The following is a 16549-nucleotide window of genomic DNA, read 5'->3' as shown; positions in this document are numbered from 1 at the left end:
CAGACTCTCTCACGGAGAGGCCATTTCAGAGGTATTTGGCAAATCAGAGCAGTTTTCAGCTGTACGGTAAGGAGAGAACTTGGCAGTTGGGACTTGCCTGCCAAATGATGCGAGATCATTTCTGTTTCAGCGGAAGCCCCATTTACAAACTGATGGACGAGCGAAGCCTCTCGGCTCACTAAACAAACACCATTTCCCGGGGCCGCGGGCCGCCCCCGAGGCCACACGGGGGAGGAGCGCGGCGGCGCCACCGCCTCTCCTCACAGCGCGGCGCGGCCTGCGCGGCCACGAGCCGCCCTGCGCATGCGCCGCCCGCCGAGAGGGGGGCGGGGCGACGCCGGGCGCGCCGGCTGCCGTCAGTTCCGCCCCGCCCCGCCCCCCGGCGTGTCCGGCAGCAGAAGGAGGCGGGGGCGGTTCCTGTCCCGGCTGTGAGTGCCCCCCCCCGCCCCCCCCCCCCCCCATCCGCGTTACCCACCCGCTCGTGCCCTGCGCGCGCGCGGCGGGGGAGGGGCAGGGCCGCTCGCACGCGGGGCTGCGGGTCGGCGGGCTGAGGCGCCCCCTCCCCCCCCCGCGCCCCGCCCTCGCGCGCCTGGCGGCCGTTGGCCGCGCTTCTCCGCGCTCTGAGGGGAGCGGGCGAGGGGCGCTCGGAGGAACAGGTGCCCCCGGCTTTGCGCCGTCTGTAATTAAAAAACCTCCTTGAAATAGCTTCTTTCCCGCCACCCACGTTCTTGCACACGAGACACTTTTTCTTGATGATAGTTGGTAAAACCAATTAGTGTCATTGTGTTGCTTCCCCCCTCCCCGCCCCCAGTACCTTCATTTTTTAGAGGGCATTTTGAAGCTGAAATCCAACAGAAGTTCTGTGTGGTCCAGGAGGCCTCAAAGGAGATGAAAATGTTTCAGCTGTGCACATCTTAATGTTTAAGACAGCCACAGTAGTACAGTCGATTGTAGAGCTCAAAGGGGGAGGAATTTTAAATATTTAAATAACAAGGAAGAAGTAATTGCCTGGTCCTGATAAACCTGTATGTGTTTTGAGAAAATAGTGACTTCAATTCTGTCAGAATAAATATTCCAGGTCTGATTTTTAGGTGGCCTTGTGAAAAGCGTTGGCAACTATGTGATCATTCTGATTTGATACTAGTTTACCCTTCACCTAATTTTCTATGTTTCCACAGAGTGTAGTATAGAGACAGACTGGAGAGTCTTGAGTCTCAGATGAGGCCTCTGATATGTTGTTGAAATTTTAGTAAAATTATGAAAGTATTAGTATTGTAGAGCAAATAATGTTTTAACATGAAAAAAAGAGAAGAAAACAACAGTTAAGTATGAAAGAAGTATAAAGGAATTCGTAGTATACAGAATGCGGAAATGTTTAGAATCGAAGTCCTCGATTCAGCAGCCATGGGTACTTCTGCATGTTTAAAGAAATAATGTACATTTTTCTTTTATTAGCCTGCAGTTGATGCAAAATGAGCGTTCCTGACTACATGCAGTGTGCTGAGGACCATCAGACTCTCCTGGTTGTGGTTCAGCCAATTGGTATTGTACCAGAAGAGAGCTTCTTTAGGATCTACAAGCGAATTTCAACAGTGAGTCAGGTGAACGTGCACGACTCTCAGCGTGTGTTGTATATCCGTTACAGGCACCATTATCCACCAGAGAATAATGAATGGGGGGATTTTCAGACACACCGCAAAGTTGTGGGGCTGATAACTATTACAGAATGTTCTTCTGCAAAGGACTGGCCTCAGACCTTTGAAAAATTCCACCTTCAAAAGGAAATGTATGGTTCTACACTGTATGATTCCCGGTTGTTTGTCTTCGGACTTCAAGGAGAGATTGCAGAGCAGCCGCGCACAGATGTGGCGTTTTATCCCAGTTATGATGAATGTGAGACTGTGGAGAAGAGAATAGAAGATTTTATTGAATCCCTCTTCATTGTGTTAGAATCTAAGCGACTTGACAGAGCCACTGATAAGTCTGGAGACAAGATCCCACTACTCTGTGTTCCTTTTGAAAAGAAAGATTTTGTAGGTCTGGACACAGATAGTAGGTAAGCAGCTATTTTTATCACCTGACAGGTTTTGAAAAACACATGTAGCAATTGCTAGCCTCTAGAATAAGCATATTAGAAAGGATAAAGCATGCTTTGTTACCCCAAAGATCATGTCCCTATGTTATTGCGTGTGTCTGTTTAAGAGAACTTCATTTGCTGTCTGACTGTATTTGATGTTTTGTGTTTATCCATATAAATATTTATGAGGCTAATCAAATAGTAGGAAGAAGTCACAGAGAGATCTGACAGATTCCACTGTAATGAGACTTTTTACTGAAAAGAAACAAATGTTTTTTAGATACATAGTATTAATAAATTCAATTGACATTGGCAAAATCAATTATATATTTTTTGTAGTAGTATTGGACTAATCAAACAAAGATTCTGTCTTCTTTTTCATCCTATGAAGTAGTGATCAAATAGTTTTGTTGACTAAGTTCAGCATCTTGCCCAATCTTTCATAAATTAGTTGATGCTCTTGACTCATCTTGTTTTGCTACCATTCCACTCACAACTGATATCTTTGTGTAGAGGTTTTTGTCTATATTATAGTATTTTTTTTAATTAACATCACATCACTCCCTCCTAATCATTTGCATGCTCAGCTTTCAGATTTGAGTGTTATGTAGTTCTGGTATTAGGGATTAGTAATTCTGGTTTGCTAGCCTTGGGCAGTTTCAAAATCTATTTGGCTCCACTATTCAAAGGCAAATCCAAAGTAAGATATCGAACATCATCCTGTCATCTTGGAGAAGAGAGAGGTATGGAAGGCCTAACAAAATACATAGTATATATGGGAATAATATCTTCAATCAATCTTTTATGACTAGGGATGCTAGCAGTGGTTAAAGCTCAAAGGTATCCAGCTGGATGCCTTATTCAGAGCTGTAGAAGCATGCTCATGAGGCCTCCATACCGAGTTAATTACCCAGCTTACATAATTAATGTTAGCCTTAGAATCTCTGTTTAAGAGTGTAATATACTGGAAGACAGTATTCTGAGTTTCTAAGTAGTTTGAAGCCTCCATTAAGTTATCTGTAGTTGCTTGAAGGAGTGGCCAACACCACCTTCTTCCCCTGCTCCAGATCCTCTTCAGTGTTGTGCAGCTCCAGCTTGCTACCAGTATTGTTTCCAACTGTAACTATTCTTTCAGTGTTCTGGTTAGTCCCTGTACTGTTTGACTTTCATTAGCAATATAGATTATTATGTTACCATTTTATCATGGATAATATGGACAATAAAATGTTGTAGGCTACATGAACCCTTTTAACATCTTGACTTTAGTTACTAAATTTGGATGAATTTTGGATGAACATAATGATCAAGATTTTCCATCTAAGAAACTATGAGACTAAGAGAAGTATGAATTTTGCCTCAAATCTTTGCCTTAATATCAGAGTTAATTTTGCCGTTCAATTGTCATCTAAGTAATATGTTTCCAAATGGTAAAATTACTTACTGTAAAATTACTTATTTATGAGCATTGACTGTGGGTAGCTAGTGGCCAAATATTTCCTGTGAAATTCTGAACTGGTGGGTAGCTCAGATAACAAGGAGTCTATTTATCCATACATATTCAAGAAGAGATCTTGTGCTGTTACACTGAAACCTGGAAACAAATTTGGTGTCATGCTTCAACTCTTTGCAAAATATAGAGTGCATGTCCCTTTTCCCATACCCTGGTTCAGTAAATGTATGGATTTACAAAGAATTAAGCAGTAGTTTAGATGTGTGTGCAACCTTGTCAAATGGCTTGAATACTAAATAGGTTTCCAGTAAGTCTGAGTCAAAGGATATACTTTAACTAAGTGCTTTCTTTATTTAACTTCTCAAAGTAAAGGTGATGAATGTTCTAAACTTTCCACTTCAGTTGAAAAATAAAAATGTTTTTCAGTTTTTTATTTTGCTAAGGAATTAGCCCTTCTGATTGTTTTAAAACTTGGGCTTTATATGTAGTAGCATATACAAGCCGAATAAAAAGATCTTTCTATTCAGTTTAATGTTTTGCAATAGACAGGAAACTAAGAAAGTGATTTTTTTTTTTACATCGTTGAGTTTTGTAACAGAAATGAGAAATGTGCATGATCCTAAATTGATGGCGATGACATTCCCAGTTGGAAAAAGCACCTTTAAGAAAAGTTATCACCCCTAGTTCAGTTAGAAATACGCATGCATAATGTATGTGAGCTCCTTTGCACAATCTCCTAGGCACCTTTCATGTAACATGGCATATCTCTGCTTTGGTGATCTACTTAGCAGAAATTCAGGAATGTGGAATGTGTTTGAACTGAGATCAGTTTATTAACAAATTTACACTTTAAAACAACTTACGCCTAAGTCTTTAGATGTGGAATACTAGTGTATTTCATTTTGTTACTTGGGTTTCAATAAAAGGTTTTTATTGTAGCATATTGTCTTCTGCAGTTACTGATTCCCTAATTAAGGGGAAATCATTGATTCAAGTCATAGTATGGAGATACAGGGTTAGAAATGTCCTTATTGCATTGCATCCAATTTCTGTTTAGGCAAGATGCTGCTTTGTATAATTCTGTCCAGTGAGGGAATAAAGGTTGTCTAAGTGCTTGGAGTGCATAAGAAAACATCTGGTATAATAACTTCTGCTACTTCGTCGATTATTTGAATATTGGGTATGATGAGTTTAAAGAATAAAGTCAAAAATCAAGATGTTATTGAGATAGTGAGGACAGTGAAACAGCTTTTCCTAAATAGAGTGAAATTTTTAAAGGGTGAAAGGCAAAGATTGTCCCCTTGATCTTTTTACATGCTGTTTTTATTCTTCCCCACTTTGTTTTCATTTTATTGGTATAGTATATCCTGACCTTACAGTCAATGTGAAACTAACTGCTACAAGACCCTCGATGTTCTATATTAAATGCATGGAAGTTAGTGCTTGTAACAAACAGTACGCATCTTTGCTGCTGCAGTTGTGGATGTCTGTTTAGTCTAAATAAGCATATATTTTCGGGCAGTTTCTGGATTTTTGAAGTTAAATTTGATAGTCCATAGCAAAGGTCTCATTAGATTTAGAGTACAGCTGTAACCCTCAGCTCATGAATCAGGTTGACATATTGAGTGAGAATATGTTAAGAAGTTACATGGGCTGTAATAATTATCATGTGATTCTTTTTTTTTCTCCAGCTGAAAGACTAATTAAAACTACTCAACTTTTTCAGTATCTCAACATGAAAATAGACTTTTCTCTAACAGATTTATGGTAAAATATTAGGATTAGTGTTGATGATATAATCAGAACAAGATGGTTAGGACTGATATTTTATTTTGCCTAGTTTGTAAGATTGACATAGAATCATAGAATCAGAAAGGTTGGAAGGGACCTCTGGAGATCATCTAGTCCAACCCCCCTGCTCAAGCAGGGTCACCTAGAGCATGTTAGACAGGGCTGCATCCAGGTGGGCCTTGAAGATCTCCACAGAAGGAGACTCCACAACCTCTCTGGGCAACCTGGTCCAGGGCTCCGTCACTCTCCCAGGGAAGAAATTCCCCCTCACGGTCAGGCGGAACTTCCTGTGCTTCCGTTTCTGCCCATTGCCTCTTGTCCTGTCACATGGGGCAACTGAAGAGAGTTTGTCCCCGTCCCCTTGACACCCTCCCTTCAGGTACTTGTACACATTGATAAGTTCCCCCGTAAGTCTTCTCTTCCCCAGGCTGAAGAGGCCCAGCTCTCGCAGCCGTTCCTCGTAGGGCAGGTGCTCCAGCCCTCTGATCATCTTTGTAGCCCTATGCTGGACTCTCTCCAGCAGCTCCATGTGTCTCTTGTCCTGGGGAGTTCAGAACTGGACACAGTACTCGAGATGAGGCCTCACCAGGGCTGAGTAGAGGGGCAAAAAATAGTATCAAGTACATTAGGATCAAGAACGAATGTTTGCCACTAGGTTGCATAGTCATTAAACCTAATTGTTGTCTTTTGAGATGCGACATTCGTAAATTAGGAACACGAATTAAACTACATTTCAGATTAGATTCTGAGGAAAGGTATAGTTGATCTTTGGTTTTTGACAGATTGTTTGTATACTTAGCAGATAATGTTCCCAGAATTCATATAGAGACAGTAATATAGAGAGTAATATAGAGAAAAGCATTGTACAATTTGTGCTGAATAACTTTTATGGCTGGTCAAAAACATTTTTTATGTAGCAAAAATAGTGGGATCTTTATGGGGGAGTCCTAAGAAGTGTTGAAGAAAGATAAGCCCATTAACAGAAACTGTAGGACTGGAAGGCTGACCTAGGTTTAATTCTAGGGCAGCCAGCCAATAGATTATTATGGCAAATCTGTTAATTTGCCTATATTCCTATTCTTCATCTGTAAATTACATAAGATATTGTCATAGTACTGCTGAGGATAGTTGAAAAAAAGTTTTTGAGATCAGTTGCTCTTGGTTCGTAGATGTCTGGGAACTGACTTGGATTGAAGGAAATGTATATTCTCGTAACAATATAAAAGTCTTCCCAACTTGAAACTGGGAAACATACTTACCAGAAATATAGTAGGGTCATAGCTAGTGTGTGCTGTTTTAAAGATGATTTCCATGTTCTTCATCTGTGTTACTGAATATAGTACAGTAGGGTTTGATTCAAGATGTAGGATAAGTCTTTTCCTTTGAAATCAGTCCATTCTTGACCATTTTGGCAAATTCCATTTGCTTAAATTTTCTGTGACTTTTCTGTTTTCAGTTAGAAAAAAAATTCTCAACATGCTTGTATAAATAATCTTTTTAGATAAGCTCATTTTAATATTGTTTGTATCAGTTTGTGTGTTAGGAATTTTTTTTTAATACTCATAAGGCTTCCATTTAATGATATTGAGTGATTACAAAGTAAGGCTCTATTTATAAAAATCTGTTTTTCTAAGTAGTACAGTAGGTGGGATTTGTTCACTGATCTGTCAAACTTTGTGATGTTTAAGTATGTATATGTGGCTGTTAATTTTGTTTCTGTTTTTTCTGTCTTTCTAATTTTTGTTTTGTTCCTTTCTTTTTTTCTTCTTCTCTCATACTGCCCTGTGAGTTTGTTGTTGGGTCTAAAAAGGTAGGCTGTGATCGCGTATGTTTAAAAATAGTTAGCTTTCTTCCATGTCCTGCCTTTCCACTCTGCCTTCATTGCATAGTTTAGTGTTGCTTTTTATATTTGTTTTTCAGTATATACAAAAACTATTGCTGCCTGGACCCTCACTACTGTAGTTGAATCCTTTTGATGCATTTGGCAACTGTATTTGGTAGCAATGCTGAATTTTTTTGTAGGACACACATAATTTGCTTAGATGGCTGCTGGCCTCTGGAATTTGCTTTATTTTTTAAACACCAAAGCCATGAAGCTATTGCTGCCTGTGTTTGGTTTCCAAATTCAAAAGTTCTGGAAGTCAGTCAAATGCTGTAGCTGTGTTTTATAAGTCTGGATAATGTTATGATTGGTGATATCTATAGTTATGCATGCTAACTGGAATTGGCAGAATTTAATGGAAAATTTTGTTAAAGCATTTTGCATGAATACTTTTGTGATTTCATTTTGCATGCTTTATTTTTAAATTTAGCCTTTTTGAAATTTTGAGGATTCAGAAATTCCTTTCAAACTTCTTGCTGGATTTTTTTTAATGAAAATAATTTATGTCTTGAAATATAATACTGTTGCTCTGAATTTTCCAAATATTATCCTTCTAGCCATTCTAGGCAATTTTAATTGCAGAAGGGGGAGGTCAGAGAAGAAAAGAGTTGGAGAAGGAGGGGTAAAGAATGTGTCCTATATAGTGAATGAGGTAAAAGTGGAAATGGTTTATAGTAGTGCTTTGTGGTTCCATTTTGAGAACTAGAATGGTATTTTTCTCCTCCAGTTTCAAGTAGCAGTAACGGTTACTGATGGTGATGATGGTGGTTGTTATTCTGAAAAGTACCATATGTTTAGTAGAAAATTGACATGGGTGGGCGGCTTTAGAAAGGAAGATTTTAAACTAGCTTTGTAGACGTGTATGTACATGTGTTGAGGAGAGGACCTTCTGAAGATGGATTTGGGTGATGATCTGAAGTTACAGCTATATGGCATGTAGTCCTGAATTACATGACATTGCTTTCTCTGAGATATTTTTGAGTGCATCATGCTTCCTGGAAGGGCCTGTTTTTGTGGTGTCTTTGAGCAAGACTGCTTACCTAGCATCTGGGCTATGACAAGGACCTGACCTCTGCTTATCCTAGAAAAAATAGCAATTGGCTTGTGTGCGCTCTTTACCATCAAATAGATTAGGATTAAGCAACAGAGAGCCAAAACAATTAAACAATGTTTTAATCAAAATTAAATTAGGAAGATCTTATCTATAAGCGTCTTTCTTTCAGCTTTGCAGCCTGATTCTTCAGGTGAAGTTGTGAAGCTTTATGAATAATCATACTTTCATCCTAGGTGGATCAGCATGTATGATTTTTGTTTCATTGAATTTACTATACATTAAATTATTGATCCAGTAATTTATTAAATCATAATTCACTTAGTCGTACTGTTAATTACCTGATTTTGTAGATGTGATTTTTTCTGAAAAAAGCTTCTGAAAAAAAGTAAATTGAGCTTTACTGTCTATGGAGAATAGGTTTAGTTTTTAAAAAAAATCTTTGCTTTTAGTTTTAAAAAAGTCTTTGCTGTATCTGTTCAGACACACTTGCAGTAACTGAAAACCAGCATATTTGTAATTTAAGGCCTGAATTTATTGCACTTAATTGTGAGTGCTATAATAAGACACAATTTATACATCTGTACATTGCAAATTTCCTCTATAATTAGTAGGGAAGTGTTCTCAAGGAGGATGGTGAAGGCTTTGCGGAGAGTGTAGGATATAGATCCTATCTTGATACCACATTTAAGAGCCTAGAATGCATTCAGCCTTTTAGGAATTTATAGCTAATATCCCCATCATCAGGAATAACTTATGTTTTAGCTTATAAACAGGGAGAGGTTCTGAAAGAGAAATGTTATATATGAACAATGTTTACTGATGTCTCAGTTTTACTGCAGTGAGCAGATGCATTCATGTTTTGGATATATTGACATGTGCAGAAGTGTTTAGCAGGATTAGATACTGGTTAGGAAGAGTTGTTGGTAAGTCTGTACAACGGAAGCGTTTCTGGTATGAGATCACAGTTTAGAAGTCTAGCTCTATTCTGCATTTGTTTTAGAACATACACTTAAGAACTTAAAAATATGCAAATTGGAAACAATTACTGTAAAAATTTCCTGACCTTTTTCATGGAAATTTAATGATGTTGTTAAAATTATATTGATTTTTTGAGTAGTATTTATTTTACAGGATTTTAAATATTTCTTCCAGTTAAGTGCAAAAAGCAATAATAAAATCAAGCAAAATTGAGTAATTGATGCAATCTGGAAATTAGTAAATCCATTTGGTTTGCTTTGTTTAGATATTTTGAACTCTTCTCTTTGATCTCTAAATTTACATATTATATTTTTAAAATGTTACTGCTAGTCTGTTGATTGCTGGTAGTTAGGTGTATGAAGTGATCTCATTTGAAATATGGACAGTAGCTTCTTAAAATAAATTTTATACAACCTTTCAGCTGATCAGAAGCTTTGTTTCTTGGCTGTAATACTAACATTTGGAAGAAAAAAAAGGCCTGTTACAGATCATGATGACAAATTGATACTGTAATTAATACCAGGAAAGAGAATTAGGATGATAACGAATAAAAATAATTTTGTATTTATTAATAAAAAAAAACTTTTAAATGACATTTTTTTCCAAGAATAAAGAGTGCAATTTGTCCATAACCTACAGAATACTTGAAAGCTTAAGGGCAGGAAATTTGAAGTGTTAGCATTTCTGAATAAAATTATAGCTCCATAAGGAAAGTATGTTTCCCCATTCCACTATTTATTCTGTGCAACAAATTGAAAGAAATATAACAGTTATAATCTTCATTTCATTCTAAAATGCAAAAATTAACAAAACCCTGACTTGAATCAGGATGGTGTAAGAGAATATAAATTTTTTACAAGGTTAAAAACCAACGTTTTTGCAACTGTATTTCTCTAAAAGCCGAAACTCAGATTCAAACTCAATCTTGTTAGGATTTGATGTCCCTTTTTAGTTTGGGCAGAGCAGCTTAGTTTTCACTTCAAGTTTTACTGCTTTTTTTTTTGCTTAAAACAGATCCATAAAGTACAGGCTGGTTGAAAAACTAAAAAATAATAAATAATACAATATCTTGACATACCGGAAAGATAAAGAAAACAGATTTTTTTGTAGTTTTATGTGTTGCTATCTTCATCATATCAGTTGTGAATATGATGTGGTTGATCAGAGAAGTGGGAATATATATTTATGGATTTATGGGATTTATTTGCATTTTTTTTTCTGGACAGAAGCAATAGGAGACATACTTCTTGACTTCTTGTAAATAACACTAGTTCTGATTGCTTCCTTAATCAAATTTTAAATGTGAGATTGTGTATTTTTCCATATAACTTCTGCCTGTAAATTTTTGAACCCGGACCAAGGCATGAGTCCATTATTTTGTCTTCAGACCTTTCCTCTTGATAACTTTTTTTTTTTGAAACAAGTTCAAAAAATGAGACATTATTTCATGGCTGAATGCAGGGGATAGCATAGGATTTGATGCTTGTCTTCAGTAAAAAACAGTAACAAGTAGTTAATATAAATGTTTTCATTGTTGTCATCTCTCCTAGTCTTTATGCCTTAAAATCTAAAGGAAATAAATTAATATGCTGTACTTTGATTGCCTTTCCAGTTGTACGAAAGCATCTGTTTAATATTTTCAGTAAGACTTTATTGTCCTTGGCTATTAATTGTGGTTGGGATAGGACAGAAACTATTGCTGATGTTTGAACTTTTATTTGAATGAATAAAAGAGGAGTAGGAACAGCAACCCTGTCAGTTCTTGAGTGAAATGATAGGGTCATGTTGGACCTCTAAGTGTGGAGTAGGAGGAAGAATGGAAAGGAGCTGCAGGCTTAATCAATTCTTCTGCTAATTATCTCTTCAAAAGAAAAGCATTCGTTTTTAACAGGCCATGATATTTCTTAAGAGGTAATACTACTTCACAGACATTAGCAGTTCTTTACTTTTTATAAGTATATTTTTATTTAATTTATGATATTATTAAACTCTATTAAAGCACTCTGAAGAACAATCTTTGAACTTTAACTGACTATATATTAATGTTATATAGCCAAAATATATGATGTTTTGGGTTGCTCCATATCTCCTCAGAAGATGGCTTCTTCTGCATATTATGCTGGTTAGAATTCCTACTGGATGTTTGCTCAGAGAGTAAATTAATGCTGATACATTATTAAGGAGGAAAAAAAAAGGTTAAATATTATCTCAAAGAGGTGTTTCCTGGAAGTAACTATAAACTCTATCTTTTATTTTGCAGACACTATAAGAAGCGTTGTCAAGGCCGGATGCGGAAACATGTTGGTGACCTGTGTTTGCAAGCCGGGATGTTACAGGATTCTTTAGTGCATTATCACATGGCTGTTGAGCTTCTGCGGTCTGTGAATGACTTTCTGTGGCTTGGAGGTAGGATTAATTGATGATAGTGAATCAAATGAGTATTTGTTAAAATCGAGGAAATAAAACTATCTTCTATAACATTCCTTCTACATTATAAAAAGGAGGAACAATTTTAGGTGATCAAAATCTGAATGTCAAGAGTGACTAAGAATTAAATCAAAAATAAAAATTGGATAAAAAGCATTAGAAAAAATGTGTGTTTAATAAAACAATATAAAATATTGAAGTAAGGCATGTACTTTAAAATTTGAATGCAACTTTTTAATGTTTTTTGGAGAGTGTTCCTTTTCTTTCAGTGGATTGTACAGATGATTTAAAATTCTTTCCTGCATGTATTTCCTAGAACTACTAGTAAAAGATGTTTGCTTTTACATCTGCTGATGCCACAAGGGTTTAACTTCCATTGACAAGTCTTCTTTACTTTCACATTAGATCCTAGGCTTTACCTTTCTTTTTCCTTTCTGATTTATTCTCCTGCTCTTTTCTTTTTATTGGATACAGACATGATCTCTGGATTAAATTTCTTCTTCTTAGTTTCCTACTTTTTTTTAGTAAAATTGCTGTCTCTAGCTCTGCTTTTACTTTTCTCTTTCATTTTACTTAGAAATCTGTTTGGCATTTTATCTACTGTGTAGATTATATGTTACAAAAATCTTAACAATTTCCAGCTTTCCATTTTTTCCTTCTACTCTTGGAAAAGATTAAATTGCTCAGATTTCTTCAAGCAGGAAAGAAAACTTATCTACTTGTGCGTGGCATGAAAATATTTTAAGCTCCATCTGTTGCATTATAAAATTACACTCGTAGAATCATAGAATAATTTAGGTTGGAAGGTCCACTAAGTCTGACCTTCTGCTCAAAGCAGGTCCAATTAAATCAGGTTACTCAGGGACCTGTCCATTTGAGTTTTGAATGTCTCTAAGGGTGGAGGTTCTACAATCTCTGGGCAACGTATTCTTAACATTTTATACATTATAGTTAAAAAAAAAATCTTTTATTAAAGCAAAATTTCCTGTATTGCAACTTGTGTCCGTTGAGCCTTGTCCAACCACTGTATACCTCCAAGAAGAGTCAGGCTCAGTCTCCTCTGTATCTTCATGTTGGATATTTGAAGACAGCAATAAGATCTCCCCTTAGCCTCTTGTTCTTCAGGCTGAGCAAACCCTGTTCTCTGAACTCTCCTCCTATGTCATGGACTCCAGTCCCCTGCCATCTCAGTGGCCCTCTCCTGGATTTGCTCCAGCATGTCAATGTTTTTCTAGCAGTGGGGAGCCCAAAACTGCACACAGTGCACCAGTTGAAGTCTTACAGGTGCAGAATAAAAAGGAATAATCACCTCTCTTGACTAGCTGGCTACAAATGGCTATGTAGTTGGCCTTCTTTTTTGCAAGAACCTACTGTTAACTCCTGTTAACTTGTGTACCAGCACCCCAGGGACTTTTCTGCAAAGCTGCTTTCTAGTCAGTTTGCTCCCAGGCTGTGCTGCTGCCTGGGGTTATTCCATTTGAAATGCATTTGCCTTTGTTGAACTGCATGAGATTCCTGTCGGCTCGTATCTCCAGCCTGTCAAGTTCTCTCTGAATAACAGCCCTGTCCTTCAGTGTACCAGCTGCTTCCCTCCCAGTTTGGTATCATCTGTGAACTTGTGGAGAATGAGCTCTATGCAATCATTCAGGCTGTTAATAGAGATATTGAAGAGTATTGGTCCCCTCCTGTGAGAGACCACTAGTAACTGGCAAGCAGTTGGACTTTGTACTGCCGGTTGCATTCTTTGAGCCTGGCAATCCAGGCGATATTCCACCCACTTCATGGTTCACTTATCCAAATCATATCTTATCAATTTGGCTATAACGATACTATGAGAGATCATGTCAAAGGCCTTGTTAAAATCAAGGTATGCAACGCCATTGCTCTTCCATTGTCCACTGAGCTGGTCATCTCATTGTAGAAGACAGCAAGATTGATAAAGACTGATTTATCCACTGCAAATCCATGTTTGCTTTTTCCAGTCATCTTGTCTTTCACATGCTTGGAAGCGGCTCTATAGCCTTCCCAGGGAGTTAGGTGAGGCTGACCTGCCCAGAGGTCCCTGCTACTTCCTTCTTGAAGACTGGGGTGGTGTTTATCTTTTTCTAGTCGTTAGAAACATCTCCCAGTACCATTGAAGGTGATAAAAAGTAGCTTCACAGTGACATTTGCCAACTCTCTTGACAGCTTCAGATGCACCCTGTCTCATATTGTGGATTTGTGTCCAACTGGATTAAGTGCTCCCTAACTCTGTCTTCCTCTAGTGTGAATAATACTTCACTCCCACAGACTCTGCTAGTAGGCTGGGATCTGGAAAGCCTGAGGGTAAACCTTACCAATGAAAACAGAGGCAAAAAGGATGTTGAGTATCTCAGCCTTTTCCATGTCCTTGTCACTAGGTCCCCAGTTGAGGTATACTTCATGTTCATGTAAATAAACTGACTCTACTACATGATATTTCACTTCATGTAAACTCTACTCACTAATTTGTAAACTCAGACTCTACTAATTTGTTGGTTCTTTCTTTAATCTCCAGCTGCTCTTGAAGGGCTATGTTCAGCATCAGTCATCTATCATTACCCTGGTGGTACTGGAGGTAAAACTGGGACTCGCAGGGCGCAAGGAGGTTCTCTTTCTGCTGAGGCAGGCAACAGGCACAGACCAGGTAAGTGTTTCAGATGTTTAGTAATGGCAAAATCCTCCTCATTTGCTACACATAACAGGATGAACTGTGGCAAACGAGCTATATTTCTTTTTGAAATTTTTACATCAATGATTCTTCTACTGGTCTGGTGCTAATATCAGCATGTGTGCTTTATACAGAGTTCTAAAGATTTGGATCAATATTACTTCATCTGATTGTTAAAGCTTAGTGTCAGTATTAGCTTGAATTTAGCTTGAATTAGCTTGATGGAGGAAATGCAGACAGTTTTCAGAAAACACATACGGTATCAAAGAGCTGCACATGTGAGAAGGAAAAATTAGGTATATTTATGCTGAGGTGTTTTGCTGTTCCAAAGTCAACATTTAACAAATAATTTTGTTTGACTGCAGGCAAAGAGCCTATTCAGTGAAATATCATAAAAGCTTTCTTTGCTCTTATATGCTCTGTGGGAGATAGACTAGTAAGCTGGACAGACCTCTGATCTAACCCAGTGCAGCTGCTGTTTTGTACGTAGGTTCTTAAACAGTATTGAAGCAAAAAGAAGCTCAGTTTATCTGCTAGTATAAGTACTTTTTTGTGTGTGATGTGGTTAAAATTAATTCCTTCATTTAGCAAAGCCCATTTCTAAATGTGATTTATTCATATATAAATCACAACTAGCAAACATATGCTTTGTGTCATCTTTAATACAAAAGGTGTGTGTTGACCCCAGATAACTTTGGGATCAACAATTACAATTACCTTATTTCAGGAGAGAATAGCAGGTGAACATGTAAAATCTGTTCATTTGGTCGTATGACTTACGAGTGTTTTTTTATATTATTTTATATTATACCATAATAGCTGACTATTATGTTATAATGTCACACAGTTAAGAACTTTTCTCCACTTTTCAGCAAATATTTAAGAGTATGTGTAGCAATCTCTTCCTTGCTAAAGGGTACTCCTTTTTAGTAAAGAATGTAACAAATAAGTCAAAACTGTAAAAATAATTGAATAAAATATATTTTAGGTATATAGTTTCTTTTTTTGGTAAGTTGCTTTGTAATTCAAAGTCTTTCTGTCACTGTTAGTCTGCAGGCTTGTTAATGCAGTCTTACTTTAAAACAGTGTAAATTCCATATGACAAGATTTTTTGAGAAACTATGAACCAAAGATTAATAAATGAAGAAAAATTGAATACATTTTCTGTGTCATACTTTCAGATGAAAGTGTTATTTCATGGTCTATGAGATATTGTTCCCTTACTCTAGTTATGACCTTTCAATGTTTTGAGATCTGAAATGTTGAACTCTAATATCTAGCCAAATAGCTAGTGATGTGATGTTTTTCTCCTATGTTTTCTGAAAGATTCTTTTCATTACCTTTTGCTGACTCTGCAATGCCTTTCATTTAATTTTTTTTTTAATTGCAACCTTGTTTGTACAGTTACCCTACCTTAATACGGCTAATTTTGTAAGGACAGGATTTAACCTCAGGAACTAATTCCAGTGTACCTTTCTGTGGAATCAGGCCAGATCCAAAAGGGGAATTGGGTTTCCAAATTCCACCTAAATCAAGATATGACATACTTGAAACTTAATTTCCACTCACACTTGCTTTTGAGGAATATAGATGTAATTATTTTTATATCTTCCTGATGTGCCTGGAATTGCATCTCTTCTTGCATATGTAATTTCAAGCTTGACTGGACAAGCTTTCTTGGTATTTCCCCGGTGCTGAGACCTAGTGAAGAAAAGCATGTTCCTCTTGAATCTCCTGTGGCTTCCACCAACTGGCATTTTTGGGCTATTGTGCAAGACTAGGCTACTCAGCAAATGGTGTGGTTGTCTGCTTTATTTAAAAAAAAAATCTGGGGAGAGAAGCATTAATATTGTCTCTCTTTTTATGGTATAAAACACAAACTTAAGGAAAGGGAGGTGTTAAATGATTTTTCTGCTAAGTAGAATTGTAATGTCATATTTCACACCTATTTGGGAAGTGTTGCGGCCATCAGAATACCGTCTGTATTTTGGTGGTGAACCCTTCACTTTTTTTTGAAGCTCCCTAGAAAGTGTGTTGCTACTCAAGAATAGTTTGTTCAGAAGAGAATTAGTCAATAACATAGTGTTTAATATACTTGCCTAAGTGAGGGAGATGTGGAGTCTTGTCTTCTCCAAAGACAGATTTCCTTCTTATGGTCATTGCCTGAACCACTGGACTGCAGTATCTTTCTAACAGTAAAA

General features: G+C 37.3%; 1 protein-coding gene across 3 annotated transcripts in view; it reads left to right on the top strand.

The window, feature by feature from the left end:
- The window catches only part of TRAPPC9 (trafficking protein particle complex subunit 9), a 454651-nt gene continuing 438102 nt past the window's right edge, over nucleotides 1-16549 (top strand). For 2 of the 3 annotated variants that reach the window (XM_062570666.1, XM_062570664.1), the window contains exons 1-4: nucleotides 352-428; nucleotides 1456-2056; nucleotides 11493-11638; nucleotides 14196-14324. In XM_062570666.1, coding sequence (XP_062426650.1) covers nucleotides 1473-2056; nucleotides 11493-11638; nucleotides 14196-14324 — 859 coding nt within the window. In that variant the 5' untranslated portion in view covers nucleotides 352-428; nucleotides 1456-1472. Of the gene's footprint in view, nucleotides 67-351; nucleotides 429-1455; nucleotides 2057-11492; nucleotides 11639-14195; nucleotides 14325-16549 lie in introns of those variants that run through there. The other variant, XM_062570665.1, reaches the window with a different exon arrangement.

Source organism: Rhea pennata, chromosome 2, assembly GCF_028389875.1.
Source record: "Rhea pennata isolate bPtePen1 chromosome 2, bPtePen1.pri, whole genome shotgun sequence".
NCBI lineage: Eukaryota > Metazoa > Chordata > Aves > Rheiformes > Rheidae > Rhea > Rhea pennata.
The sequence above is the reverse complement of the archived record's forward strand: the minus strand, read 5'-3'. Positions and strand labels throughout refer to the sequence as shown.